The sequence below is a fragment of the Passer domesticus genome, chromosome W (assembly GCF_036417665.1).
Source record: "Passer domesticus isolate bPasDom1 chromosome W, bPasDom1.hap1, whole genome shotgun sequence".
In the NCBI taxonomy this organism is placed as follows: domain Eukaryota; kingdom Metazoa; phylum Chordata; class Aves; order Passeriformes; family Passeridae; genus Passer; species Passer domesticus.
In genome coordinates, this window is record NC_087511.1 from 20,478,503 (window position 1) to 20,506,500 (window position 27,998).

At 38.7% G+C, this 27,998-nt stretch overlaps 1 protein-coding gene across 3 annotated transcripts; it reads right to left on the reverse strand.

Moving 5' to 3' along the window:
* Positions 1 to 247: 247 nt before the first annotated feature.
* LOC135289130 (mothers against decapentaplegic homolog 4-like) lies at positions 248 to 26,353 on the reverse strand. 3 transcript variants are annotated; one of them, XM_064402525.1, is made up of 11 exons: positions 26,043 to 26,353; positions 19,434 to 19,799; positions 18,365 to 18,539; positions 17,925 to 17,954; positions 16,160 to 16,375; positions 14,304 to 14,414; positions 12,487 to 12,537; positions 8,915 to 9,098; positions 7,795 to 7,963; positions 6,495 to 6,633; positions 248 to 5,317 (listed from the first exon to the last, which is right to left on the reverse strand). In XM_064402525.1, exons 2-11 carry the CDS (start codon positions 19,680 to 19,682, stop codon positions 5,106 to 5,108), a joined length of 1,536 nt encoding a protein of 511 aa, XP_064258595.1. In that variant the 5' UTR covers positions 19,683 to 19,799; positions 26,043 to 26,353; the 3' UTR covers positions 248 to 5,105. The 3 variants fall into 3 exon arrangements, with proteins under 3 accessions (XP_064258595.1, XP_064258594.1, XP_064258596.1); XM_064402524.1 differs by having other exon boundaries at positions 25,633 to 26,353; XM_064402526.1 differs by having other exon boundaries at positions 25,629 to 26,353.
* Between the last annotated feature and the right edge of the window lie 1,645 nt (positions 26,354 to 27,998).

The following is a 27,998-nucleotide window of genomic DNA, read 5'->3' on the forward strand; positions in this document are numbered from 1 at the left end:
GGGTATCTGCACACCTGCAGGCGCCCAGAGACATTTCTACACCGGAAACTGACCTTGGCTTTGGGTTTGATACTAGTTGTACCCAAGTATGACATGGGACTCCGAGGAGGGACCCTCTGGAATCACAGCTCTACTCCAGCAAGCTCCCCTAGCTCTGACACAGTTCAAGACTGCAGCTAGCAGCTCTGACAGCTGACCCGAAACAGGATAAAAGCTTTCCACTGAATGAAATAAAGAAGCCAAAGACTTGAATCTTTACCTTTTTTAATCAAAAACATACTCTGTAACAGAATTTCAGGAAAGTTAACTACAGTATATTATCCACAAACTAGGTTGAATGAAAAACATAGAGTAAGCTACAAAGGAACTACTGGGAATTCTGTTGACCGCTTATCAAAAGGCAATGGCTGAAAGAAGAAATGCTTAACTAGGCTTTCATGCTCAAAAAACTCCTCTCACAGCAGGTTTTGGATTGTGGGTACTTTGCAGCTTTCAATCCAGCTGAATCACTTTGTCCTGTTACAAAACTTCACCAGAAAGACACAGAAAAAGGTACAGGAGCAAGAAAGTACTATGTGGTTTTGGTGAACTTGTATAAGTCCTGCAAATTTAGGAGCGATGTATTACCCAAAAGGCACAACAGCAGCCAACAGTGTCAAAACCTCTTGAGATATTGTTGACAGTAGTTCTGCTTTCACGAGGTGCCACCAAACGAAACTTTCACATTGCTGAAAAGTCAAGTCAGTTCTTGGGGATGTCAGCAGCATCATGTGCAGCAGCTTTGAGTCAGCACGGTCACATGCCTTAGATAATTTTCAGAAACACACAATCAAGAAGAGTTTTGAAAGTGAATGACACAATAAAAGGAGATGTTCAGCATCCAGCTCCTAGGGCTGGTGGAGAAGCACTTTCCATTTTTGTTTCCCTGTCCAGGACCAAAGTGCATTAGAGGTTAGAAGCATGAGCACAAAGCTGGTTGACACACATGCCTATGACAGGCAACTTGCAAATCTCAGTCCCAAGAACAATGCCATGGTCCTCAAAAACCTGATACCAGTCATGGAAATACTGTTGTTATCAGCAGGACCAGGCAAGACCATAGCTTTTAAAGTCTTTCAAAAACCAAAAGAAGGTAGCCTCTCCAAAACTGCATCATTAAAAATACCTGACAACTAAGCATCTTACAATTTTATAGAGCAAATGTTAATTAGCATGGGGCCTGAGGGGGGGGGGGGGGGGGGAGGAAAGAGTATTTCTTAAATGAAGTCTGAATCTCACTTAGATGAAGATCCATGTGGCTGTCTTTAACTGGTTGCATTAAAGTGACCAGCAAACCCAGTCACTCTGTGTAACAGAGTAAAAATGCGAATTGAGGAGACAGTCCTTTCTAAAGCACTTATTCTTCAAAGAAGAGATTAAAGATGCCTCAATAAAGACCACTATCAAGATATAACATTCAAAGGGTTTACAGGCAGAAGGCCCTCCTATATACACTGGTATATGAATTTTGTAATGGTTTCTAGTAAAAGAACAGAAGCAGTTGTTCCTGAGCCACACAGAGACAATGCTGTCATCAGAAGTGTTACGAGTAGATGGTTTCAAAGGTAAGGCACAGGAGTTGGACACAGGTTCGATGAGTACTGCTGCTACAGACCTGTTTGGTGACTGGGGGAGACCATTGTCTTGTTTGCAGTGTAGGTCCCTCCCTAGAAAGCAGAAGGGTACTTCCCAGGTCTTCAGTAGGCCAGAGCTGTAAATGAAGTGGTTTATATCACAGCCAGTGGCTCCAGGTCGCTGAGCATATCATTCTCATCAAGCCCAGAAAAGTGATGAAAGGAACAACCACTTTCAACCACCACTGTTTAGCGGTTATGGCTCCTTTCAAGGGATTCCCGTAGAATTAAGTATTTTTAAACCATTCCAGAGAAAAGCTTTTCTCTCCTACATCTCTACCATGTTAACCTTAAATGCCCTTGCTTTCAAAACTAACAGTAACACAGATAAAGCAATCTAAACCTTCTGGTGTTAATCCTAGCTCACCAGTACATGAAGTGAAATTACATAGTATTCCAGCACAATGTGGTTTTTGAGGAGCACATAATCAAGGGTGAGAAACACAGAGGTAATTACTTCATTGAAAGAACTAAGCAGAGCAGACATGGGAGCAGGACTGCCAGCAGGAGATTACTAGCTGAAAAAATACTTGTTGAATTTGAAACATTCAGAGCTGAAGGAGACACAATTTTGGCATCCTTGACATTCCTGCCTGCTGCATGTATAGGGGTCATCAGCTTATCAAGTAGCTGTAGCTCTTGTTCAACTCTCAGAAAAAGACAAATGCAAGACTCAAAGATTCAGTGTGCAGCCACTGAAGGGTTTCTAATCCATTATGCACTATGCCTTGTCATAAAAGTACAAAAAATTAAGTTAAATGCATATTAAGAAATGAGATTCTCTCATTTTGACCTTTAACACTTACAACAGCATCTTATCAGAAACTGCCTGGTGGAGAAGATGAATGCCTTTTCAGTATTTGTACTGCCTCACACAATGCTCAGATTTCTCCAGATGTGGAGCCTGCAATTTCTTGTTTTTAATAAACTCATCTGACATTATTTTGTTGTTCTATTCCAAACATTTTAGGCCATCTAAATACTACACTGCAGGTGCAGACTTTAGGAGACTTGCAAAACATCTGCCAAGAAAACTAATCTTAAAAGTTGAATTCTTTCAGACCATAGTACAGGCCAATACATCAACAGGTGAATGCAATCTTTCACTATTTTATCAAAGTTTGGCACAATCAAAGCAGAAGCAACTGGTACAGAAAGTTGTCTGTGAAGCAGTCATATACAGATCAGTCATCCATCAAGAAAAACACCTTGCAAAGCCACAAAGTTAAATAGGGAGTAAGCTCATGGACTCCTAATCAAATGAACAGCCTATTATAAACAATTCATCAGGCAGAAAGTTATATACTTTCCAAACACTGAGGGACTTTGAACCCAGCAGTAAGTGCAGGGCAGATAATCTAATAGGGAGACTGGCAAGAAAAACATGTAATCAAGCTTTTAATTTCTTCCCCCAAATCAAGGTTTCTGTTGCGGATGAAGCGTAACCAAGCTGCCGGTTAAAAAGCTTCTCTGAGGATGTGGTCTGAATCCTCTACTGAGAGTGTTCCTCAAGACTGTGAAGCAGCTTGCTTTGCAGACAAAATAGATCACTTGGGAGAGAAAGAAAAATGAAAAAGGTTTTAAACTAAAGGCCATGAGGAAAGCAAACACTATTTTCCCACACATCAAGAAGTTGCCACATAAGTCAAAAGTGATCTCATTAGAAGTTACTCTGAAGAAGACAGCACTGTTAGTGAAAATACAGAGAAAATGGATCAATTTCTGGCCATTACTCCCAGATCATCTGTCTTCTGTACTTCCACACCTAAGAGAAACAATGACTGCTGACTTCATAAGAATTTCAGCATATGGGAGAAGCAATAACTAAACACTGTGTCACAGCCCTCTACAGATTCCTGAAACTATGCAAGAAACTTGTCCAAAAGCTTTTGAATAATCTCTTCCAAGACTTCTACTCCTGTTAACCACTCCAGCTGTGCTGCCAGGTCAGCTCAGCACAGCAGGCAGACCAAACCTGCAGCACTTGAAGGACTTCAGTGTATGTCCTTCTAAGCCTGTTTAATTAAGCTCCAACTCCCTACACACATGCTAGAAAAGAAGGAATTCCTGCTCTTTTCTCCATACCCCAAACAGTCACAAAGATATATCCTCAGGACACGCTTTTATTGAGAAGCAGTGGAAGTAAGAAAAATTGGACTTGTTCCTGGCAAATTTAAACCAACAAAATTTCTTATCACTATTGGCTGCTGCAGGTTTTGCAAAGGAAAGGAATCCATCGCTCAAGATCAATGGTTTCAAGATGCAGAATTACATTATATAAGCAAACTAAATTTACAAAAATAAGGCTTTTCATAATTTCATTTATACTATTAGCTAGAGAGAAAGCATACACATTGTATCTGTCATACAGACAATACATTTGCAGGTTTTTTTACTATAAATTCTCTATATAAAGTCATTGCCAATTGATACGGTCATTGATGGCACAGGGCTTAAAATAACCAAGAACTATAAAAAACAAGTTTGCCATCTTGCCCTGAGTGGAAATGGTGAGCAGATACAAAAACTGAATCCTGAATATTGATGCAATATTATGCATGATGTAATGGTATATGCAAGTAAAAAGAGTCATGCAACTTCTTTAAATACCTGCCAAATTTTAGTTGAGTAAAATCATAAAAGTCAGTAGCAATTATGAAAATATGTTCCTTCCATTAGGCGCTTGTTATGCAATTTCAGTGGCAAATTTGCAGACTAGGTTTTCATGTTATTTGAGTGTCAGCACTGAAAGTATTCATTTCCTTTAGTGCTTTAAAACTCACCTGTCTATATAAATAAAAAAATCTAAGATATCTTTTTTTAAAAAACTAGTGAAGGAAAAGCCACATTTCTTTTCCTTGCTATTTTTAATCAGTGCCAACAATATATGTCTCATCCCCTCACTTTTTGGCAGCCTCTACATTTTAATCTGGAAAAATCATAACATGATTGTCAAAAAAATAAAGTCTTCTGTTAACTATTGTTCCCTAAAAAGAACATCACAAATCAGCTGGAATTTTAAAGTTTCTACAAGGTAAATGTTTGTAACTAGTAGAAGGAATTTTCAGATATAAATATATATAATATATATTCTGCATACAAAAGGCTCCTGTGAGACTTATCACCAAGATGCCATAATAGAGAAGGAAAGTTTCAAAGGGAACAAACCCAATACTATAAAGTCTCTATAAGGCGTTTACCTTTCACTGTAAGCCCTGTATTACGACAAGTTCTGAAAATAACTGAAATCCAAATTCTGCATGTTTAATTTCTTTCTGCTTAGAGCAAGATGGCAAACACATTTTTAAAACCTGGGTTTAGAAGATTAAGTAGAACAAAAGTAAATTATATCTTCAGGTTATAAACAGTACTGTATTTTACAATCCATTATCCTCACAATATAATGGCCTGTAGCAGTGCAGCAGAGGGATCTCAGTCTAAAGGCTGTGGGTCTGCAATAGGCATGGTGTGAAGTACTTCATCTAGAAGCTGGAGGGCACGGTGTAAGTGAATTTCAATCCAGCACGGTGTCTCTTTGATGCTCTGCCTTGGGTAATCAGGTCCCCAACCTTTTACAAAACTCATCCTGAGTATGCATAAGCGTCGAAGGTCATCTACACCAATTCCAGCAGCAGCTGACAAACCTAAATAGAAGTTTCAAGTAAGTGTTCAGACATGTTGTTTTACCATGTTTGTTTAGCCATTCCTGTTTGCTTGGCTTTTGCTTCACATACAATTTCCTCTCACCACAGCCAAGGCCAGTCCATATTTCTAGATCTCTGCTATAATTAATGCAGCAATTAATTTGAATTTTTTTTTAATTAATTTTTTTTATCATTCTGCAATCTTGGAAGGGTGTTGAAATAGAAAACTCTATAATAAAGCAGATAGGATGAGACCCAATGTCTTACGTGATACAATACACGTAACCTTTATGCAGATGTAAAAATACACTTATTCTTGATGTTTGCCAAATGCTGCATTTTTAGCATAGGAAATCAGACTGACCACCTGCAGGAAGCTGGATTAACAAACAACACTACTTACATGTAATAAAAAGATGAATACTGCTGGCAAACTTCAAATCGCCAAGTATGGCTAAGACAAAAGTTAAACACATTTCCCCAAGATGCCTTCAGCAATTTATAAGATAGCTGGAAAGAGCCATGTAGCAATACAAGGAATACAGAAAACACTATGGCACATAAAGCAGCCTGAGACATGTAAGTACTTCCACTTTTAAAAGTACTTAGGTACAATTTGAAGAATCTAGAATTCAGTAACTAAGAAAACTCTAGCCCAGAATAACTTAAAAAAAAAAACCAAAAAAAATAAAAACCCAACCACAAAAACCCCATCCTCACACTCTCTTCTTCCTCTTCTCAAGGGTCTTGTCTTCCTAAACATAGTCAAGGACTTTGTTGCCAAGTAATCCCTATTGTTGTAATATTTTTATGAGTTTGGATCCAAGCAGCCAAAAGTATCTCCGTTTAAAGTAATAAAGTGATGCTATTTGACCTCGTATATAACATGCTTTCTGTCATACTGCAACACTTCTTGCAGTACAATATGCAGCCACTTCCATATCCAACATTCCCTGAAGACTACAGAGTGAAAAATGGTGCGTGGAACGGGTACAATGTGAATTAATACAGACTTACCAAAATGCCATCCCAGCCCCACCTTACCCCAATCCTGCTATTTCATTCCAAGTCTGTCTGTACTGTTGCAGGGGCAGTGGGTGGGTGCTGTTATGAGGGAAAGCTGTGTTATTTGTTTTCAGGTAAGGAAAAAAGGAAACCAAGAAGTTAATGCACTTACTAATGGCTGGGGCTATTCCACCTACTGATCCTGGTCCGGGGATGTTTCCTGCTACTGCTGCAGCTTGAGCAGCAGCTGCAGCTTGGGCTGTGGCAGCCTGCTGTTGCATCTGACGATGACACTGGCGTAAATCAAACACCTTTAAAAAAATAAAAATATTGAACTATTAGACTTACCAAAAGCAATAAAGAAAATAATTTCTCAACTCCCAGCCCCAATAATCTGGACCTCTCTACTCTCCCAAAACAACTTGTACAATCTCTCCATACACATGGGTAAAAGCAAACCTTCCCTGACTAGTTTAATTTCTAACAGAAATAATCCATTAAAGCTGATTCTTAGAGACTCTTCTTATATGCCATTACTGTCACTGGCACTACCAGAACTTGGCTGAACTGAGCAGGCTACAGAAGTATCATGTGTGGTGGGACTGACTGCAAGATCAAAGTGTGAAGGACACTACAGAGTGATAAAATCCTAACTTTTAAATCCCAGTATTTCCAGAAAATAGGCATATAAATAAAAATGGATGCCAAGAAGTCCATCTTAACTTTGTCAGATTTTATTCTTCATTGTTTTACTGAAACGTGTCAGTCTATTTAAAAGAAATACTAATAATTGACAGGTCTGAAGTTTCAGCAGCTAGGTTTCAGGTTGGTGGTATTTTATATCTTTGTGATCAGGTTTAGCACTAATATATATATATACACAGGAACTCTGTTCTCATACTAGAAAGCTTGTAAAAAAATCAATGTAAATTTCAAGCAGTTTAATTAAAAAATGTATTTTTACAAGTGTGACTTAATAAAGTTTTAAGTCTGGCAGAGGCACATCTAAGTAAGAACATCCTCAAAATAATTTGTTTCCATGCAATGTTCTGTGACCTCTGGATCACTTCATGTTCATAACACTAACATGCACTTTAACACACACTTCTACTGCATTTATATATAATTTCCCAACTTTTCCTGTTTTGGAGAGAGAAAGTAAAGAAACAGATAACCTATGCTAAAAAAATTAGTGGCAATTAATTTAAACCTGTAAGGCTAAAAATACAAAAAACTGCTATCGAGATTGTTTGTGACAAAATACAAAATTAGTTACTTTCATAGTATCTAGGTGACACTTTCAGTTTAGTCCGTTTTAAAAGTCATCTTAAGTGACTTGTCAAATGGAAATTTTTAGGGTTTTTCAAAGCCAAGTTACATTTATTTTAGTGTCTCATAGCTTCTCTAACATTTACAAGACTCAGATACATGCTATTTCCCCTACAATTTTCATCTAGGAACATCAAACCAACCTTTATATATGCACTTGGGTAAATCTTGTGAACTGCATCCCCTGGTGCACGCCCTGCTTCTCTATCCAGGTAGTAACTCTGAACGAAGACTGCATGGTCACTGAGGCATCTAACCCACACATCACCTTCTCCTTTGCACTCCAACTGCACCCCTTTACCTATGTGCAACCTTAAAAAGAAAAACAGATCCAATGTGTCTGTGTATACATACTATAAATCAGACCTTTCCTAAATAAAACATAAACAGTTCTCCAGCACTCTGCTCATACAAGGACTTGAAATTGTAGTTATTATCTTAGGTGTAAAGTTAGCATTTGTTATGCAAAATCTGTAAACTAAAAAAAAAAAAAAAAAAATCTGTAATACCATGTAAAGATCTATGGGAAACACAGAATGCAGAAGCAATGATATTTGAGTTGCAACTACCTCAGTCATTAACAATACAAAGTTGGGATACCAAACACACTCAGTTCTGAAGTGCAAAATCCCACAAGTATTCTAGAATAGAAAGTCAATCAAGTGCATATACAAAGCCACATTTCAATGCAGAACTGTATGTTTGTTTGGATCACATTATAGCAATCTAGCATTTTGATTGTCACAATGCAACATTTCTGAAGACATGGAATAATTTTCTTCCTTTTTGTTTCAAAGGAGTGGAACAAAAAATGAAAGACTGCTTCAGTTCCACATCAAAGCATAGCATGTGCATGGTGAAAATGAATGAAAATCCAACTAGCTCTCTATCAACCTTCCTTTGCTCCTTTGACAAATCTATATATTGCAGTTATTCTCACATCACTGTCTAGTAGTGTGAAGAACTAATATTCAGTTTGCATATATAATGGCATGAGTTGCTAATTTTATCCTTGAAGGCACAGCCTTTGAAAGCAATGAAAAGCAACATGCTACTACTGCAAAGCTCTGAAGGGCTTTGTCACACAGTTCACATTTTGAATGTATTACAGGAGCAGCCTAGAAAAAGTTACTCTGGTATAGTTAATTCAGTTCAAAGAAACATACCATACTTGTGATTTCAAAAGAGAGGCACACACTGAAGGCAAACCAAAATATTTTCAAATACCACAGACATCTGGAGATTTTGGGATCTGCAGAATACCTTGCCCTCTCAATGGCTTCCGTTCTATGCACGTTGGAAAGCTGGCCCAGGCAAAAACGGTCTCCTCCAGAAGGATCCACATATCCATCAACAGTGACAATTGGACAGCTTGAAGGGACCTTAAATGTTTCCCCGACTTGCACATCCATTTCAAAATATGCAATTGAGCACCAATATTCTGGAGCTAAAGAATATACACAATTAACTGACTGAAAGGCACAAAAAACCCAACAAACCCATTCAGACAATCAAATCAAGCCTTCTGTAACTGCATTTGTCATTCAGACTAAGAGTGCACATTCATATAAGGAAGTTCAGATAGACAAAGACACATCTACTAGCACAGAAAATTGCGACATACTGCAGTGAACATGGGCTTATCTTTTTTATTTAAGCACACATCAATGTGTAGAAGCTTGGGCAGTAAGGAGTTGATGCACTGCTATGCCTCAAACACCGATGAGCATTCAAGCAGGCAAGTTAGAACATGATGTGCTTGGAAAGGGGGGCCTTATGAAGGTATGGCAGCACCTTTCTGAAGCCAATTTTCCTGTTCAGGTCCATGGTGACAACACAACATACAGCGGAAGCTCAGAAGTGGGATCAAGGAGCAGACAAGATCAATAGAGGGGAATAGAGACCACCAAATGAACTTCAAATCCCCCCAACCCATTTCCAGAAAGGTCCAGAAGAACAGACTGCACATACTAACTCACTCACATGAAGAGGGAGGAACTTAATCCCAGGGCAGGGAAAAATTACCTATAAGAAGGTACCCCCACAGAGCCTAGGTGGCATCCCCAGGACTCCCTGTCATCTGTATTGATGCTGGACCCAGGACTGGTGATCCCCTTTCCTCTCTTTCTGATCTCCCATTCATTTTTCTATTTTTCCCTCTTTATTTTTATTCTATTATTATTAGCATCATCATCATCATTAAGAGGAAAAATATATACCAATTTCCATGCAGAGTACATAGTTTACTAATAAAACTTTGTGAGGGTTTTTTGGACCCTTTTGGTTTTTGCCATTCTTTTCTGACCACAGGCATCTACAAACCTTGGGTGCTCCTTTCCATGTAGGGGTGGGACACAACACAATGCTAGGGTTTTTTGTAGATCTTACAAATCTTTCTACAGTTTATAATTCCAGTAAGATTTTGGAAGCCATCTGCATTCCTGCACTTTATGACTACAACTTTAGCATAAAGAAGTAATACATATATGCCTATTCATGGCTAGGCTAGCAGAAACTAACTTTGAAACAGATCTGGTTTAAGATAGGAGTAATTACCTCCTATCCTAACTGAAGTCAGTTTTCTCTATCCTCCCTGCAAAGCAAACCAGATTTGCAAAGCAGAGCAATATTAGAAAAAGCAAAGAAGCAAAGATCACATAGTGACTTTGTCTGCACACAGTCAGGTACAGGCTAAAACAAGGAAGTATTAAGCAAGGGAGCAGAACAAAATGGCATGTTTTAATAGCCAAGTGGTGCCTTTTAACTCCTACTATTTAAAAAATTGGCTACAAAAGAAAGATGGTAGTTAGAAGGAGCTACTATGTCTACCTGGATTTCAGCAAGGCCTTTGACACTGTCTCCCACAGCATACTCCTGGAAAAGCTGGCAGCCCATGGCTTGGACAGGTACACTCCTCGCTGGGTTAAAAACTGGTTGGATGGCTGAGCCGTAAGCATGGTGGTAAATGGTGCCACATTCACTTGGCAGCCAGTGACTAGTGGGGGTCCACAGGGCTCAGTATTGGGGCCAGCCCTGTTTTGAATATCTTTATTGATGATCTGGAAGAGGGGATCGAGTGCACCCTCAGTAAGTTCACAGACAACACTAAGTTGGGTGGGAGTGTTGATCTGCTGGAGGGTAGGAAGACTCTGCAGAGGGATCTGGACAGGCTGGATCAATGGGCCAAGGCCAACGGTATGAGCTTCAATAATGGCCAAGTGCTGGGTGGGTCCTGCACTTCAGTTACAATAACCCCATGCAGTACTACAGGCTTGAAGAAGAGTGGAGTGGTTGGAAAGCTGTCTGACAGAAAAGGACCTTGGGGTGTTGGTTGATAGCTAACTGAACATGAGCCAGCAATGTGCCCATGTGACCAAGAAGGCCAGTGGCATCCTGGCCAGTATCAGGAATAGTTTGGGCAGTAGGACCGGGGAGGTGATTGTCCCTCTGTACTCAGAAGTGGTGAGGACACACCTCAAATCCTGTGTCCAGTTCTGGGCCCCTCACTGCAAGAAATATATTGAGGTGCTGGAGCATGTCCAGAGAAGGGCATGAGCTGGTGAAGTTTAGCCTGGAGAGAAGGCTCAGGGGAGACCTCACTCTCTACAACTACCTAAAAGGAGGTTTTAGACAGGTGGAGGTCAGTCTCTTCTCCCAAATAACAGGTGATAGGACAAGAGGAAATTGCCTCAAGTTGTGCCAGGGGAGGTTTAGATTGGATATTAGGAAAAAAATTTTTCACTGAAAGGGTGGTTAAGCATTGGAATGGGACATCCAGGGAGGTGGTGGAGGAGTCACAATCCCTGAAAGCATTCAAGAAGTGACTGGACATACTTAGTGCAGTAGGACCTAAACACAACAGCCTGATAAGCCAACAGGAAGAAGAGTTCTTCCTGTGCTGCAAGTGGTACTCATTCATTATAAACAGCAGCACCCAACAGTACACCTATTTGCCTCAAGAAACTGTTCTGGTTTTATTAGAAAACAATAAACAAAGGTGCCTTAATTACTTTAAGTTTTTAAATCTTCAAATAAATACTCATATCTCTGAGGACTGAATAGGATGAAATCAATAAGGTGAAAGAGACATACTAAATAATGTGAAATAAAATTCAGCTATAGTTACGTTTAGCTAGCAATTATCAACATTTTTATTTCTGGTATGGATTTAGTCACTAGCCAATTAATAAAGAAGTTAAACTTTTAGGCTTTTCAACTGTGCAGATCTCCCTATGCAGGCAACAGCCTTGCTGTTGTTAAAAACAGAATATCGCCTTGTACCTACATGAGAGCTAGCCTGTACCAAGAGACAAAATCTCCTTGGCTCGCTGAACTGTTACCAGTAATGAAGACTCTTGGAAAGAACAAGCTTTATGCAAAGATCCAATGAGGAACTTCAGCACCAAAATTCTAAGCAGCACAATACCTATCTTTCAGTGCATCTGGCTGTAATGATGGACTAGATTATGGATCAAAGAGAACTTTAGCATGACCTAAACTCCATTATATTTCTAAGCAGGCAAAAAGTACAACTACAGGCACCTCGAAAAGTTTATGATCAAGGACATTCAGAGTTCTGATACCTCCAGGGTAGGCACCATCTCAGTGTGGGCGTGAGGGTTGCAATCTTTGACTTCGGCATCTCAATTAAATTCAGTTCACAGCCTATGTCACCATTCCAAGAGACATTCAAATTCAAAACAAGACCTAATCACAAAATTCTTCCTCTTCTTTGGAATTTATATCTCTCAAATTTCAGAGTACTTGATACAAAAAAATAATCAAACTTAAACCACAAAGTTATAAGTTAGCATTACATGTTAGATTTTACTCACCAGGATGATTTGATATAGGAGGCTGGAATGCAAGTTCATTGTGAACTGGCCCTTTAAAAGAAAACATGCCATTTGTTTTACATGTGGAAAAATAATGTTTTCTTACTTAGCTTGTTTTCCAATAAAAAAAAATACTTGCGAGGATGCCTGATGTTATAAATCCCAGTAATTTCTGAATCAATTGGCCTAATCTGACAGGGGATAAAAATGCCCACAGAAAAATTACACTCTTAGAGGTTTCCTAAAAATTCAGAAGTTGAGTAAAGAGCTCCATTAGTATCCCAGGAGGAAAGGCTGTATGCTGCTCAAGCCAGACCCGGCTCCAGGAGAGAACAGAAACGAGATATAGCATTGAGATGTAAGAGAAATAGGACTTCACATCTGCCCCCAAGTTGTGCAAGGAGAGAATCAGTGTATAGAGGCAGGTGATACAAGTCTGTCAGAAACCACACTTTATTAGTTTCATCAATTACAAAACAAGTTGCCCAGCATGCTGTGGACTTAACCATAAGAAACACTTACTGAAGATGGAAAGAAGCCCTAGAGAAATAATTTTCTAAGAAAAAAAATTACAATGAATATAGTCTTGGTATTAGTCAGTTTAGTCTCTTGACTTTTATGAATTAACTGGGTCCCTTACAAGCAGCAGAGAACAAGGAGGAAAAATTTAAACATAGTATTATAAGTAAGAGCAGCTTTTGCAACAAGATGTCAAAAGAAACAACGCTGGTAGGTGTCAAAACGTGACTTTCTGAAGTGAGAGATGGCAGTAGCCAAGAAAAACTCTATCTAGTACCACCAGCCAGTTATAAATAATAACTATGGAAAGATACATACACTGAAAAACATTTATATAGTATCTACAGCATCACTAAAGTTTTTTTACATCTTGGTATTTCTGACAAACTAGATGACAGATGAAGTGGGATCCTAACAGACCAAAATAATGAAACTTAGTAACTGTATCTAAACTACAATTTTCTCGATAGAGACAAGCTGAAAAGTCACTGTAATATTAGCTCACAGTTTATTCTCCCCTCTGTTAACCATGATTGCTGCAAACAGGTCATGTGGTTAAATACTATATTAGAAGACCAAGAACTGTTCTAGCTTTTTGCCACAAAATTTAAAAAAACTTTAATTTGGGTGGGTTTTTCCCCACTACACACTTATAATACATATACTGTGCTAGACACACTAGCAGTTTGATCACTTTTTCCCTTCCCATCTCCTCTACCTTAAAACAAGAGATTCAAGTTTGTGTGCCGAATGTACTCATGAATCAGGCTGTGGCAAGACCAGTTTATTGACAAGTACTTTACTGCATGAGCTTTCACAAGGTTCTTTTAAGCTGGATAGGATATGTGGACACATCTTCCAAAGCTTAGTATAACTTTAAAATTTTCAGAAAATAAAAACAGCCAAGAACTTCCAAGTTTTGAAAGAAAAATATGCAAACAACACATTCTGAATTGACTTCCTTGTCAGCAAAGGAAATATTTAGTACAGGATTGCAAAGCCTTAAAAACAGGTTTAGAAAGGAAATGCTAGTTTTGTTAGGTATAGTAAGACATGTATAATATAGATGGCATCACTATAGCTATCTGAGTTTCTAATCTCTGCTGCTTTAACAGAGGAAAGTCCATCAGGCTTTTATACTTAACTGTCAGAAAATACTAAACACAGTAATGGTAGGTCTGTAATATTAAACAAAACAAAACAAAAAAAAGTATTTGGGGGTAAACAGTAATCACAAATAAACCCCTACCATTCAACAAAATTGAAAATTAAGTGATCTGGAAATCTGCACTACTTACAGTAATGCCCAGGATGCATAGGTGGATGATGTTGAAGATGGCCATTCTGGTGGTGAGGTATGGTAGGTGTGTAGGCTGCTGTCCGACTTCCAGTCCAAGTTGTAGTACTATCTAGAAAAAGAAAGGAGTGGCTGGTTTTAAGAAGAGTTCAGAACTACTGGGTAGGAAAATATACCCAACTAGGAGCACTGCAATACACAGTTCCTACAAGTTTGGTTTCAGTATTTTTTTCCATCCACCAGAGTGTCTTAGGGAAACTTAGAGCAAGATGCTCTGCATCAACTAATTTTGTCTCTGACACCCTTAATATTTTAAAGAGTCAAAGTATGCAAAGAACCACGTTTATCAAGTGCATATTTGTTTTGTTCACATCTCATTTTCAGTTTGAAAGGAAAGAAGAAGTGTCAGGTTTTACTGAATAAAATAGCTGGAATAGATTTGATGTGAATCCAAACAGGCCAGCAGCAGGTCCAATAGGTTGTTTATTTTCAGCATGTTATAACTACTGTTCCTAAGGAGAATTCATTTGTGTTCATCCAAAACATACTGAATGGTATTTTATTTGTAGAAATAGTTCTTGAATAGAGCTGCATACATAACTGGATTCCTTCCTGAGAAAGTTGCTGGTTTTTTTTCCTCCCAAGTAAGTATTTCAGGAATTATCCAAGCTTTAAAGTAAAACTACAGATATTTCAGAACAGGTTAACAGAATTTGATTTTAAAAGACTTCAGCTCAGCCATTAACACTGAACTGATCAGCAGTTTCACAAGTGCACTTGCACTCTCAAACTGATGTGGGCTAGCAGAATTTAATACATTGAGAACTTGAACTAAAACCTAAAAATGAGCCTTTTTTTCTTGTCCACTTGGCTCCAACAATTATAACACCAACGAGAAAAAGCTAATGACAATAAACTGTTGTGAAAAGCAATACAATTAAACTGCCTATCCTTTTTTCTCTGCTGGAGACAAATACAGACACCACATCTCACCTTGGCAAAACCATCATTAGCTTTAACAGAAAAGTTGCCAGCTAAAATTCAAGACATTATAAAAACATAATTCCACCATAATTCAAATTTGATAACATGAAATCCATCATATTCACACATCTTTGATATTAAAGTGACAATGAGTATGTGAAACCCCTCCAAACTTCATGGTTTCCCTACATTAGGGCTGCAGGACGCTGCGCACATAATGCTTTACTGTCCTGCTGGAGTGAAATGTGAGGTTTGGTGTTGGCAAACCAGACTCTTCCACTTGTACCAAATACACACAAAAAACTTCAATGCAGCACTTGCACAGACCCATGAAAATATTAATTAGGGTTGTCACTTTGGTAGTACAGTGGGCCATTATAAAAAGAATCAAGTTAAAACTGGAAGATACATTTTGTGAATTGTGGAACACTAAAGAATTGCCTTAAAACATCTTGATACTGCTACCTTACAGCATATCTGTTTATTATCCCATTTGCTGTTGTGATAAAATAATAAAATTCTTCCATTTCTATAATACTCAAATAATAGCCATAATATTTTTGTTACTGGCCAATTGTTTTAACATTGTGTTACCGAACCTTTGGCATATTCAAGAGTCTTGTAACAGTCATGTAGTGTCAGTCTCACTGAAAAAAGACTGGGCCACCAGGAAAAGTTACTTAAATTATGCTCCAAGGTAAACCCTTATGTTAATGCTTACGAGACTGCCTAGATCATATTGCCACACACTTTTACCAGTGCAGTGTGGCAGCAGCACGGTTCCAATACAAGATCTACTTTGTCAAAAATCAGTGGTTATCTTTGAGCTTTCACATTTTCAGAGTTTAGTATTTCATATCATCTGATTCTTACTCGTTGAAGCCACAGGAATGTTGGGAAAATTAGTGGTGCTGGTAGTGCTAGCCTCAGTAGGAGCTAACATGGCTGGGGTACTATAAGGCTCTGTAGATGCCCTGTTACTTGGTGGATGCTGGATGGTTTGGACTGAATGGCCTTCAGCAGAAGACAATGATGGCTGCCCCTCATAGTCATGAACATATTCGTCTTTCACCAACATACTGGAAGGAGCTGTGAAGAAACAAACAGTTAAACATGCAAAGAAAATCTATTTTCAGGATTTAACTATAGATTGTGCTATTATATTCAAGCAATAACAATGCCATTAAAACTAGCGGGGGGAGAATTTAACCTATATAAACATTGTTAAAGCACTCCACTAAATTACAAATAAACACTTCAAGCCAGCAGCAAGAAATTTTGAAGCATAACTGAATAGAAAAGCAAACTTTATTTTGCTTACTGCTATCAAACAAGCAGTTTAGTCCCACAATAGTAGACTCCAATAGCATTTTGTTTTCTAGTCCATCACTGTGTGATTGGACATGGTTAATAAAAGGGAAGAACATGCTTTTTGTCAAGCACCTAAATATATGTTAATGGAGTAGTTAACAAACCAATTCCTAGTATACAAATAAGAACATAAATAAAGCTCCTATGAAAAACAATTCATTAACACAGTACATAAAAACTTCATGCATCCCTTAAATATTTTTAAGTAACTCCCATCCAAATTAACTAGAAACATCACATTCACATTCAAAGACAATACACTGCTACTCCATATTTAATAATGTAGCTACTAATTCAGAATATTCCACATACAGTGTAAGGAAATCACTACCATTGCCACTACCAGAATTTATTTCTATATATCCTATTGAGCATCTTTAAATAACACAATACATTAGCTCCCATGCTCATTTTTAAAGCAGACTTAAATATATTAAAATCTGACAGTAATTTTTTTGTTTCCTGCTGCAAAAACAGTTGCACGACACAAAAACACTTATGTATTTAACTGCTGGCTAGTAAGCTTTGATTTTGTATAAAAGGATCATTTTTCAGAAGACACGTAACAATTAGCAGAGGTGAGCAAACAAGCTAAAGCTTGTGAAGTTAACAGTTTGTTGGGTGGGTTGGGTTTTTTTTAAGTTGTCTTTGCTAAAAATATCGGGTAACCTAAATTTCTCTATGAATTTCTTCCTGAAGGAAAAAAAACAACCCAGTTTTGAAATAAAGCAGTTACCAGCTGCACGATCTCATAATTTCTGAATAATGTTCATTGGAGATTTAATTTCTCTCAAGTTTCAGAGACAGCAAGAATATTAGACTCCTTCATTCAATTGCATATTAATTACAGAACTTATACCAGTTTATTGCTAAACTACTTATTACATCATATGCATCTATTATTCCCAATTCAATTAATTAGCATATCATACAGGTGTGCATGGTTTTGGGTGTCTGGGTTTTTTTATTAATTAGCATCATTCAATGGTGAGAGTTTTGTTGTTTGGGGTTTTTTGTGGGACTTATAAGTTGTGAGCAATGAAAACAGAACATACTGACAAGCTCAGCTGAAGCCTCAATTTAAAGAATTTACCACACCTCTTATATGCTACTTAGCTGGTTTTTCCAAAACCAGAGAGAAAAATGCATTTTTGTCTGCTCTCTAAAATCTTTCCTAAGGAGATACAACGGAATAAACTGTGTACATACTGAAGAATTTAACACAGTTTGCACCCATAGAAATACAATAGTAAACAGAACTACTTACCAGAACTCTGTAGTGTCAGTCCCGAGAGATCTTTAAAAAGAAGAAAAAGAAAAGGGGGTATAGAAAATTATATTCAGAGATCTTCAACAACTTTTGAACATTAAGTTTATAAACTTTAGAAATTGGTACTACAGACTACATATTATATCCCTTCTATCTCAACACAAGTCTCAATGCTAAATTATTCCTAGGATACACATTAACTGCAAGAACTGTGTGCAAACACAACAGAAAGACTTAAACAAAAGCAACAAATTGTTCTTTTAAATTTGGTATAAAAGAATAATTCCATTAAGAAGATGGACAAGAGTATAGAGAGTAATTTATAATTACATCATTAAAGATTAATGTTTCTAATTTAGGCCTGTATTTTCTAGACTCAAAAGGAAAACCTTTTACATTTTATTCTCACTGTTCCATTTTAAATCAAGTCTACTTACCAATGCCAGGTGATACTACACGCTCGTAATGGTAAGGATTTACACAGACACTGTCACATTTTAAGTCAAAAGCATACTGACAATATTTAACATGCTTGAGTTCATTTTTATGAAGATCAGGCCACCTCCAAAGACGAGCATAAATCACATGAGGGAATCCCTTGCGACCAGCCACCTAAAAAGTTAGACACAAGAGTTGATTGGGAAAGTAGCAACACATTTCATTTTACTTAGTGAGGAGCAAAGCTGGAAGAAGACAAACAATGACACAACCTTTCTCCATCAAAACATGGGGGGGAAAAATGGTGGTGTACAGTTTACCCAAGTTCTGTACTCAACAGAAATAAATCTCTATTACGGTTTTGCTATGGTTAAATCAACACTCTGATTCTTAAGAAAAAAATACTGGATACAAAATGGCAGAAGCAGAATTTGTGCTTAAGGTAGTATGTATGGTCACCTTCCCCACCATGGATGACTAAGGAGCTTTGCCCCAGAAGAGGAATGAGGTGCTGAGCTACACTATATGGAATTTACAAGTAGAAGAATGCCATTCAATTATAATGAAAAAAAAAAATTTAAAAATGTTTCTAGGGTAGACAGAAAGCTAGCCAGCAAACATGACATCTGTCCTGGAACAAGGAAATTGCAACCCAAGCTATACAGGTACTGAGTACTGATGATATAAGGCTAACATAAATCCTCAGTGTAGACTCCTCGGAGTATCTTCTTAGAATAGGTCTGTCTTTATACTTCTGACCAACACAGAGCTAAAAGAAGCTTGTAGTGAAAATACCAGGATAAACAGCTGAATTTGTTACATGACCCTGGTTTCCACTGCCACACACATACTCATTTAGAACAGCTGATCCAATGCCTTCTGCTCCTTTTGGAAAATAAACAACTACTGCAGCAGTCCAGAGCTCCAGTCATAAAACATGCCTACAAACGGGGACAAGGGTAGATGCAAGAGAAGAGCTACTCTTCCTCAACACTCTAGGATCCGGTGTCACTCACTTTTGCTCCAGCTTCACTAGGAGGAAAACATCTGATTTTCACTTGTACTAACCTGAAGCCTCCCATCCAGCGTTCTCTGTATTGTAACACACTTGCTAGGATGAGCTCCGTTTGTGGTTATAGCTGTAATCAAAGAATCCAATTCATCTTTTTTCTCCTTTAGCTTTTTAACTAAACTTTCAATTGCACGTTTTGCAAAAGTTTCACTCTCTCCACCTTGTCGATGGCACATCAAGCTGTGAACAATGCTCAGACAAGCATCATTACTTGTCGGTGTGTTAGTAATAGACATATTGTCCATTTGTCACAGCTTTTTCTTTCAGATCAAATGTCAGTTTTGGGGGCTGTTATGATTTTCAAGCTGATGAACAAGAGATGATCCAAGTTAAGTGTTAGATGTACTGTCTCTTGGTAAAACCTAGGAGGAAAAAATATCTACATTAGATTTGTTTTTAACATTGCAAATCATGTTTCTAAGGAAGTCTGTGGCTTTGTGCTTCTTTTATTTTCAAGTGCAGGATATTAAAAGCACATGACAAAACCGCATTTCTTGTCCCATGATAGCTAAAACATGCTTAAGACACTGCTTGCACAGTTTTAGATATAAGATTTATTTTCCCCTAGTAACAATATTTAAATAAAGATTATAGTTTATATATATGTACACATAGTATGTACATATAGAAATGTACTAAATGAATCAGGAAAAGGAGAACAGTAACAATGATTTCCTATGTTTTATACTGGCAGGATGAAAACAAGTGAAAATACTGGCTGGGAATCAAGTGGCACTGATTTAAACAAAATGTGAATAGTGAATAAGCATGAATACACACCAGAATAATCTGTCATCTTCATTTAATAATTCTGTTCAAATAGTTCAACTATGTTCTGACCTCTGATCAATTCTATTTCCCTTTGCTAACCAGAAAGGCAAAAATTGTACCTGGCCATTAGCTTAATACACATTTATGTAAATTAGTACTGTGTGTATCTTTAGATATGAAAACCTCAACTGGCATATATGTCTTTTCTTGTTTGGATCAAGCTTCTTCTGGATCAAGACGAATTGATTGAAATCACTAAAAAAGCACTTGAATTGTCTCAAACAGAACTGTCTTAATTACACTAAATATAAGCCCAAGACCAAGTCCCTCCTAACACACTTAGCCATTAAACTCCACTTGTTAAGAACCTGCAGTGGTTTTTAGTCATGAAGCCATTCTTCTCAAAGCCAGCAGACATGATCATTTCTAAGTTTCCTTTAATCCACAAATTATAGCTGGCCTGATTTTCTTGATTTTGAATGAGCCAACTGTTACACTTTATCTTGCTTTATCCAGAAACACAGGACAGCAGATTTTGTGCAGTTGCAGAAAAGGAGACTAATGTCAAAAAGCTGCTCTGGTTCTTCAAGCAGCTCTGGCTTCACTAACACCATTCTATGAACTATGTGGTCTGGCTTTCTTAAGAAAGTGGCAGCAAATACATATAAGTGATTTTACTACATTTACATTTTCCAAGTAAACTTAAAATATAAGCCTTTTTGAAACTACCATGCTATTCTCAGCAATGTACATAAAATATATGTGATTTCAATCATTAAAGAAAAAAATGCTTGTTCTCATTATCTGAAGAACACATCCAGTCAAAGACTTGTTTCTGCACTGGAATTTTCCATGTTATTAGAGGTACAGCAGTAGCAGCTATTTATTGGAAACAAACGCATTGCACAAAAATAAGAGTGGGGTGTTAACTTAGAAAGTTAATGTATCACACAAATTACAGTATTAACGTGACTTCCCTCCTTGTAAAAGGAATATTGCAACACAAATCCAGCACAATTATAAAAGGAAACAAACTCTTCCCCACTTAGTATTTTTTTCTGATTTCAACTTGGATACATTACATTTTGTTTACTTGGGGAAAAAACACAGCGCAAATCCTCCCCTCCCCTCCATTTTCAATACTTTTATTTTGTAGGGATGCTCCTGGACCTAACTTCTCCCAAAGGAAAACAATTACCTATAAGTTTGAGTAAGATCATTTTACCTAGCTGTTAAAGTTTCTCCCTCAATACTAGCTTCTTTTAATGCTTCAAATCAATAAGCCTCTATTGAAAGTCAAGCTTAACCTGCCATTCATTCTCCACAACTCCAATTCATGTAAATCTCAAAGCTTACCAGCTAAAACAAAATAGAACATAATTTTCCTTAAATATAAAACAGCATCCCAGATAGATACATGTAAGTAATCACAAATAAGTGACTTGATAAAGCTACTAGCTAAAGGAGCTTTAAATAAAGATGCTTAAAGTTAGACATTGCAGCTCTTTTACATCCCTAAAACCATGAATGGGAATTTTGATGGCTGACTTTCAGAAGACTAAGATCAAGCAAATAAACCCTTATTTAAGTGTAATGATCTTCAGAAATGTTGAAGTCACCCCTCAGCTGCCACTGAGCTCAGTAGGAGCATCTGATTCTTCAGCATTTTTGAAAGCCAGGCCAGTTTAAGATTTTGAATACTGTTAAACACTGCTGATGCATAATTGCACATTAATTCAGGAGCCTCATTTTAGAAGTTACATCTACAGAAATCTTGTCTTTAATCTTGCAATTTTGATCCCCAAAAAGAGGGAGTGAGGTCAGTGGGTATCAATCTGGCACATATTGATAAGTGTCATGACATATTTCCTCTGAAGCATTAGTATATTTTGGAGACAAGCCAAGTTTTTATATTTTACAAATGGACACTACAGTTCAAGGTTAGATTTACAGTTGAATACATATGGCCAAATATATTGAGCAAATAAATTCTTAATTCCCTCTACCCAGGAATTTCATGGAAACTGAAACGTGTGAGAGAGTACTTTGGGAAAAACGAGGCAGAGAGAAAAGACAGGGAACATGAGAAAAACAGCGGCAGGAGACAGTGCTTGTAGTAAAGCTCTCAGCTTCATTCACCAAGGAACAAAAAGGTATTTCTCTCCCTTTTGCTATAGTGTGATGCGAGCAGAACAGGGAAAAAAAAGGGACAAGTAATATAAAATGCTAACAAGTTACAAAGTTATAGAGAAGTACTTGATTATGTTTGGATTCAAACTTAAATGTCTTTTCCAACCTTAACGATTCTATAATTCTATGTTATAGAAAGTAATTTATTTCAATAACTAAGTATTAACAGGTATATTATAAAACAAGTGAACAACTAGTGTTCTGCAATACTCTTAAGTATTGAAACAAGAATAAGAGCCCCTGAATAAGTAAATCGGTAAGATGAAAAAGTTCAGATTGCCAGGTAATTAAAAACACCCTTGATGATCTGTAACAAACACACTATTATCTCAGATAATTTATAAGTAACCATTAACTGAAAGTCTTCCTTCAAGACTGATGCAAACTTGAACAAACACCATAATTCTTCCATACATCCTATATAGCCTGAAGACCTCACCTAAACTCCCATTAATGTGCCCTAGTGTGACCTTAAGCCACATTTTGCAATTTGAGAACAATCAACCCCCAACAAGAAAAGGAAACAATACGCTTATGCAGACAAACCAAGCAGTTATGGAGCTGGAAATCAGGGATGTAACCCAAAGGAATATGATCCAGGCAACCAGTAAGCCAACATCTTGGGCAAGACAGTTAATCCAGGCCTGACACCGATATGATAAACCCTACTGTAAACAGATAGGGTAGTGAACCTACCACTGATACTCTGGAATGTGATTTACTAGTAACAGCCATCCCAAACAGATTTCCAGCATTTTAATACTAGGCAGTAATGCAATGCTAACAAACTGGCTAAAATCAGGATATACATTTGATAGCTTTTAACCACTAAAACATTACTACAGTTTTGCTGTTTAATAATGCAGTAGTATAAGTTTTATGATAAAGAAAAATCCATAAGCCTTTAAAAAAGGCAGTTTATGATTTGATGAAGATATGAATTATTAAACTGCAGATACATTCCAGCATATTAGAGAATAATCTACTTAGCCAAAGGGTGAATAGGAACAAAGTGTTTGTAGACATAAGAACAATTAGCATTAAAGAGCAAGAGAGAGTACTAAGAAGGTACTACACACACTGTTCTGTACAGTAAGAGCCAACATTCCCCAGAATACTATTTTTGTGTGCATATCTGAATCATAAGTCTCAATTCTGCTCATCTCACTGTCAGTAGCTACAAAAATGTAAGACACATGACAGCATAAAAGGAACTGGAAAAGAGTTTTAAGACAACTGAGTAGCAACTCTTTCATCTTAACATAAATTCACAGTTAAAAAAAGTAGGAGCAACCATTTCTTTGTGGAAGAAACTGATCTGATGTAGCTACCAAGTGCAGCTCTCAGCATTTTTACTCCTCTCGGCTTCAACCTGTGTACTTCGACTGCTTTGAAAAGCACCTTACAAATGCAACAGACTGATCCTATAAACAGAGCAAACGTTTCTGCTGCACACAATTCCAGTTTTCTTAATCTTGTTCAAGAAACTAATACAACAGTAAAAACACATCCCAATCCCTATCTTGTTTTTGAATGCCTGGGGGGGCAGGATATGGTGAGCAAGGTAGAGCTACTATGCTGATGTGACTACATATACACACATTTTAAATCCTAGAAAGTTTCTTTTTTCATTTTGGTTTCACTCCCCTCTGAACATTTTTATTTTTGAGAAAGTATACAGCTGCAAACAATTCCTCTTTTAAATACAGACTTCTATATGGTCAGAGAAGGAAGACTACTGCACCTTACACCATGAGAGCGAGAAGGGCAGTAAGCTCCTCTACAACTGGATCTATTTCCACAATACAGTTCTAGGCACCTCAAACTACCTCACTTGTGAGGGAGCACCCCTGGGGTCCCACTGAGCAAGAGGTCATCCCCTCCTCATCCTAGTACCTGGGGTTGAGGATAAAAACCCAGAAACGGCAGGAGAGACCACAGAGAGCAGAAGGTGGTGAAAATCCTTGCCATAGAATGACATGGCAAATCTGAACTCTTCCTCAGAGGATCCTGCAAGATTGCTCTTCTTGCAGAAGGCTTCCTTCAACAAGGGCAAATAGTAATTTGTCAAAAGCTCACAGAGAAAACAATTGTGGCTACACCAAGCAATAAAAGGAAGAATCAAACCTTGCTCAGGCAAAAGCAGTGTGATTTTTCACTTGTGTTTAATGTTTTGATACCCTAGAAATATGTGTATTAGACAACATCTTTATTGTAATCTGCACAGGGATAATGTTCTCTGCACTTGCTCAAACTTAAAAAAATCACCTCCAGAAACATGGAAAATTCCAGCCTCAAACAAAAGTAGATTTTTTTCACAAGGTTAGCAACATAGAAGAGTCCTAAAATTCCAGCCAGACCTTAACAGCAGCACAGCAAAGGCTGCTCCTCATCAGGATCCATGGATCTGCCCTTGGCACACCTTTGTTCTCCACTAAATCTGTTGATTCCTCTCAAAACTCACATCCCTATTGTGTTACCTTTGACTGAATGCATTATGTAAAGAGCCATCTACCTAAAAAAGGAATTCTAATTAGAGACACTGCTTTTCTTTAGGCTTCAGCTTTTTAAAATAAAGTTTCTATATCAATATTAAACATGCCTACACAAGCAAATCAAAAGAGGTTCATGACTGCAAAGTGAGAAGAAACTCCTTCCAGTCACAATCCAACCAAGAAAAATAAGAAGAGGGCCAGAAGGACAAGTTGCCTACTTATCATGATGCCGGAGTACAAAAACACATTTAATTTTATAGGGCAGTATAGCTCTTTCAACAACCTTGCATGTAATTATCTACATTACTGAACAAAGTAACAACAGTGCAGGAGCCTGAATTCACTTGCCCGTTGACAGTGGCACATTATTAACAAAGATAATTTGAGAAGCGGCGGTAAAAAAAAACACCATGATCCTACTCCAACCCTATGTGTTTGAGAAGAACTAGCTTGCAGTAGCACAATTTGGGTACTAAGTGATAATACACCTAACTCTCAACTAGATTACCCCACAAATTAACCTATCTTTGTAGGTAAAACATATAAGGCTCAACTATGCAGCAAGTCGGAAGGAAGGAAGGAAGGAAGGAAGGAAGGAAGGAAGGAAGGAAGGAACTTAATTAATACCCCTTGTCTTAAGCAGCCCCATGCTGTCTGAAAATGAGCTAAAGGCACCGCTCTTTGTTACTGCAAATAAGATGGCAGATTTCAAAAACTAAACGAGAAGCGGCTCACATACGTTCTTCCAGTGTGCGGGAGAGGAGGATGAGAGCAATCTGCACGAACAGCAGCGGAGGAAAGTTTAACTGGGAACAGGCCGGTTGGAGAGCCGTTGCCGGGATTAAAAAAAAATAATACTAAAAGCTTGAAGGCGGGGCGATCAGGGTTTTTTTTCTCGTTCAGGAAAAGAGGGGGAGATGGGGAAGGAGCCAGGGAGGTGAAGCCAGAGAACGGGGCCGAGGAGAAGCCCCCGGGCGGCGGGTGGGGGGAGCCGCTGTCTCGGCTCCTCGGAGCAGCAGCCGGCACGCCTCCAGCGCGGCGAGGCGGCACGGCCCGGTCCTGCGGCAGCCTCGGCGGCGAGCGGTGGGAGAGGGCGTACTGCGGGCGGCTCCGGCGGGCAGGCGGACGAGAGGCGAGAGCGGATGTTACCTGGGCCGCGGGCGGCGGCGGAGCGGCCGCTCTCCGGGCGCGGCCTGCGGCTGGGGTGAGGAGTAGCGACGGCTGCGGGGATGAGCCTATTCTCGTCTCAGCCAGCCCCAGTGCGGCAGAGCGGGCCAAGCCTCCGTCCCCCCACCCTCAGGCCGGCGGCGCGGGGGAGGGGGAACCCAGGCGTCCAGTGACGGCCGTCGTCACCGTCACCTCGCCACCACAGCTCCGGCCGCTCGCACTCCGCGGCCGCCGACACGTCCGGACGCCACTGCACATGCGCGACATCCGGGTAACGCTCTCCACCGCCGCCACAGCCAAGCGCCTCCGCGCTCCCCTCGTCACACGCCACTATTACGCCTGCGCGCCCGTCGCCCCGCAATAGCCATACTGCCAGCAGCCGGAAACTGGGGCGGGTGGGCACAGTCGGGGTTTAATTTTATGGTTGGCGTCCAGCGGTGGCGCATCGGGCGAGGCCGGCAGCGCTCCTGCAACTGCAGGCGCGGCCCCAAAAAGCCACAGGTCCAAAAAATGGAAGCCCAATGAAATAAATGGGCAGGAGATCTTTCTCCTTTTTAATGCCTTTATTAAGAAGAATCAGCTCAGGTGGGAAGAAATCGACGGGTTGCGCCCTCGCCGCCGCTGCTCCCAGGCGTGGCACGAAGCAGGAGGATGATGCAGTTTTGTCCGCTGGTCTGCAGACAGAACTGGGGACTCTGTCCTCACGGGAGAGTCGTTGAGTCCTTAGTTTGTTGGTTTAGAAACCCGGGGGGTCTCTTTAATCAGTTTCTTTTCAGGTTAGAGTGAGAAATAAAAAGATACAAGCAGGTACGGGACAATGCTCCCATCCTTAGACGTCACTTTAAGTCACTTATTGGCTCGTGATTTTAGGGGTTTTTCTTATAAAAACTGTAAAACTGTAAAAACCCAGGTTGCACTGCATTTCTCATTTGCATGTTGTCTCTGGTGTCACTGTTCATTCTCTTTACCCTGGAGGGTTTCCCTTGGTATCTCCTTGGCATACGGCTAGCATCAGGGAAACAATCAGTTAATTACCCGCCATTAACGAGTGATTTGAAAAGCTTTCCTTCGGCAGCGAAACTAAAGGAGGCTGACTCGGTCTGGCTTGGTTTTTTTTTTTTTAACTCTGAAACTTTTAAAAAAAAATACAACTTTCTATTCATAACAGTTCCCCCCTATTTTTCTTTGATCAAGCTTAAGCTTGCATCAACTTATAATTTTTGGTTCATTAACATAGAATTTCCTATATTTTTTGTATTGATAATACATTTCTTCAGCACTTGGGTGACCATCTTTACTAAGCTTCATTACCCTTTTTGGTTTTTTCAGGTTAATTCCTTTAGAGATCCTTAGGTTATTCTGTACAGCAGATGTCACTATTTTTGTTAAACATGGAAATAAGAACAGACTAACAAGTGTACCCACAGTGAAGGTTATAGTTTTCCAACTTTTTTTGAAAATCCATAGATTATCCCACCAACTGGAATCAAGTGTAGGAGTTTTTTGATTTTGTAAATATGCTAGTTCTTTTATTTCGTTTAAAGTGTTTCTAATGACTGCCACAATTAATTTGATTTGATAAACTACTGTTTTGGTTTGGTTGAGTTGGTCATTAATATGATTAAGAGCCAATGCGGTCTGATTAGATATTACTTCCAATTCTGATTGTAGTTTCAAAATTTTGTTTAACATATATTGTTCCTTCAGTTTTGTTTTTCTCAAATCCTCATATATAGGAACTCTTAAACTTGATTCAGATTCTTTGTGTATTATAAAGACAGTTTGTTTTATAATTCTAATGATGCCACCACTAGACCAGCCTCTTGGCAATTCAGTGGATGTTGTGGTACCATTGACCCAAAACAGGTGTTTAGGGGTTTCCTGAAAGAGATTAATTTTTGTCGTGCCCTCCCAATATTTAGAAATACTTTTTCCTTT

Coding starts and splice junctions, on each gene's coding strand:
- LOC135289130 (XM_064402525.1), bottom strand. CDS start 19,682: ATGGACAATATGTCTATTACTAACACACCGACAAGTAATGATGCTTGT. Junction 17,955..18,364: donor TGTAGTATCACCTGGCATTG/GTAAGTAGACTT, acceptor TTCTTTTTAAAG/ATCTCTCGGGACTGACACTA. Junction 6,634..7,794: donor ACCCAAGTGCATATATAAAG/GTTGGTTTGATG, acceptor ATTTTTTTAAAG/GTGTTTGATTTACGCCAGTG.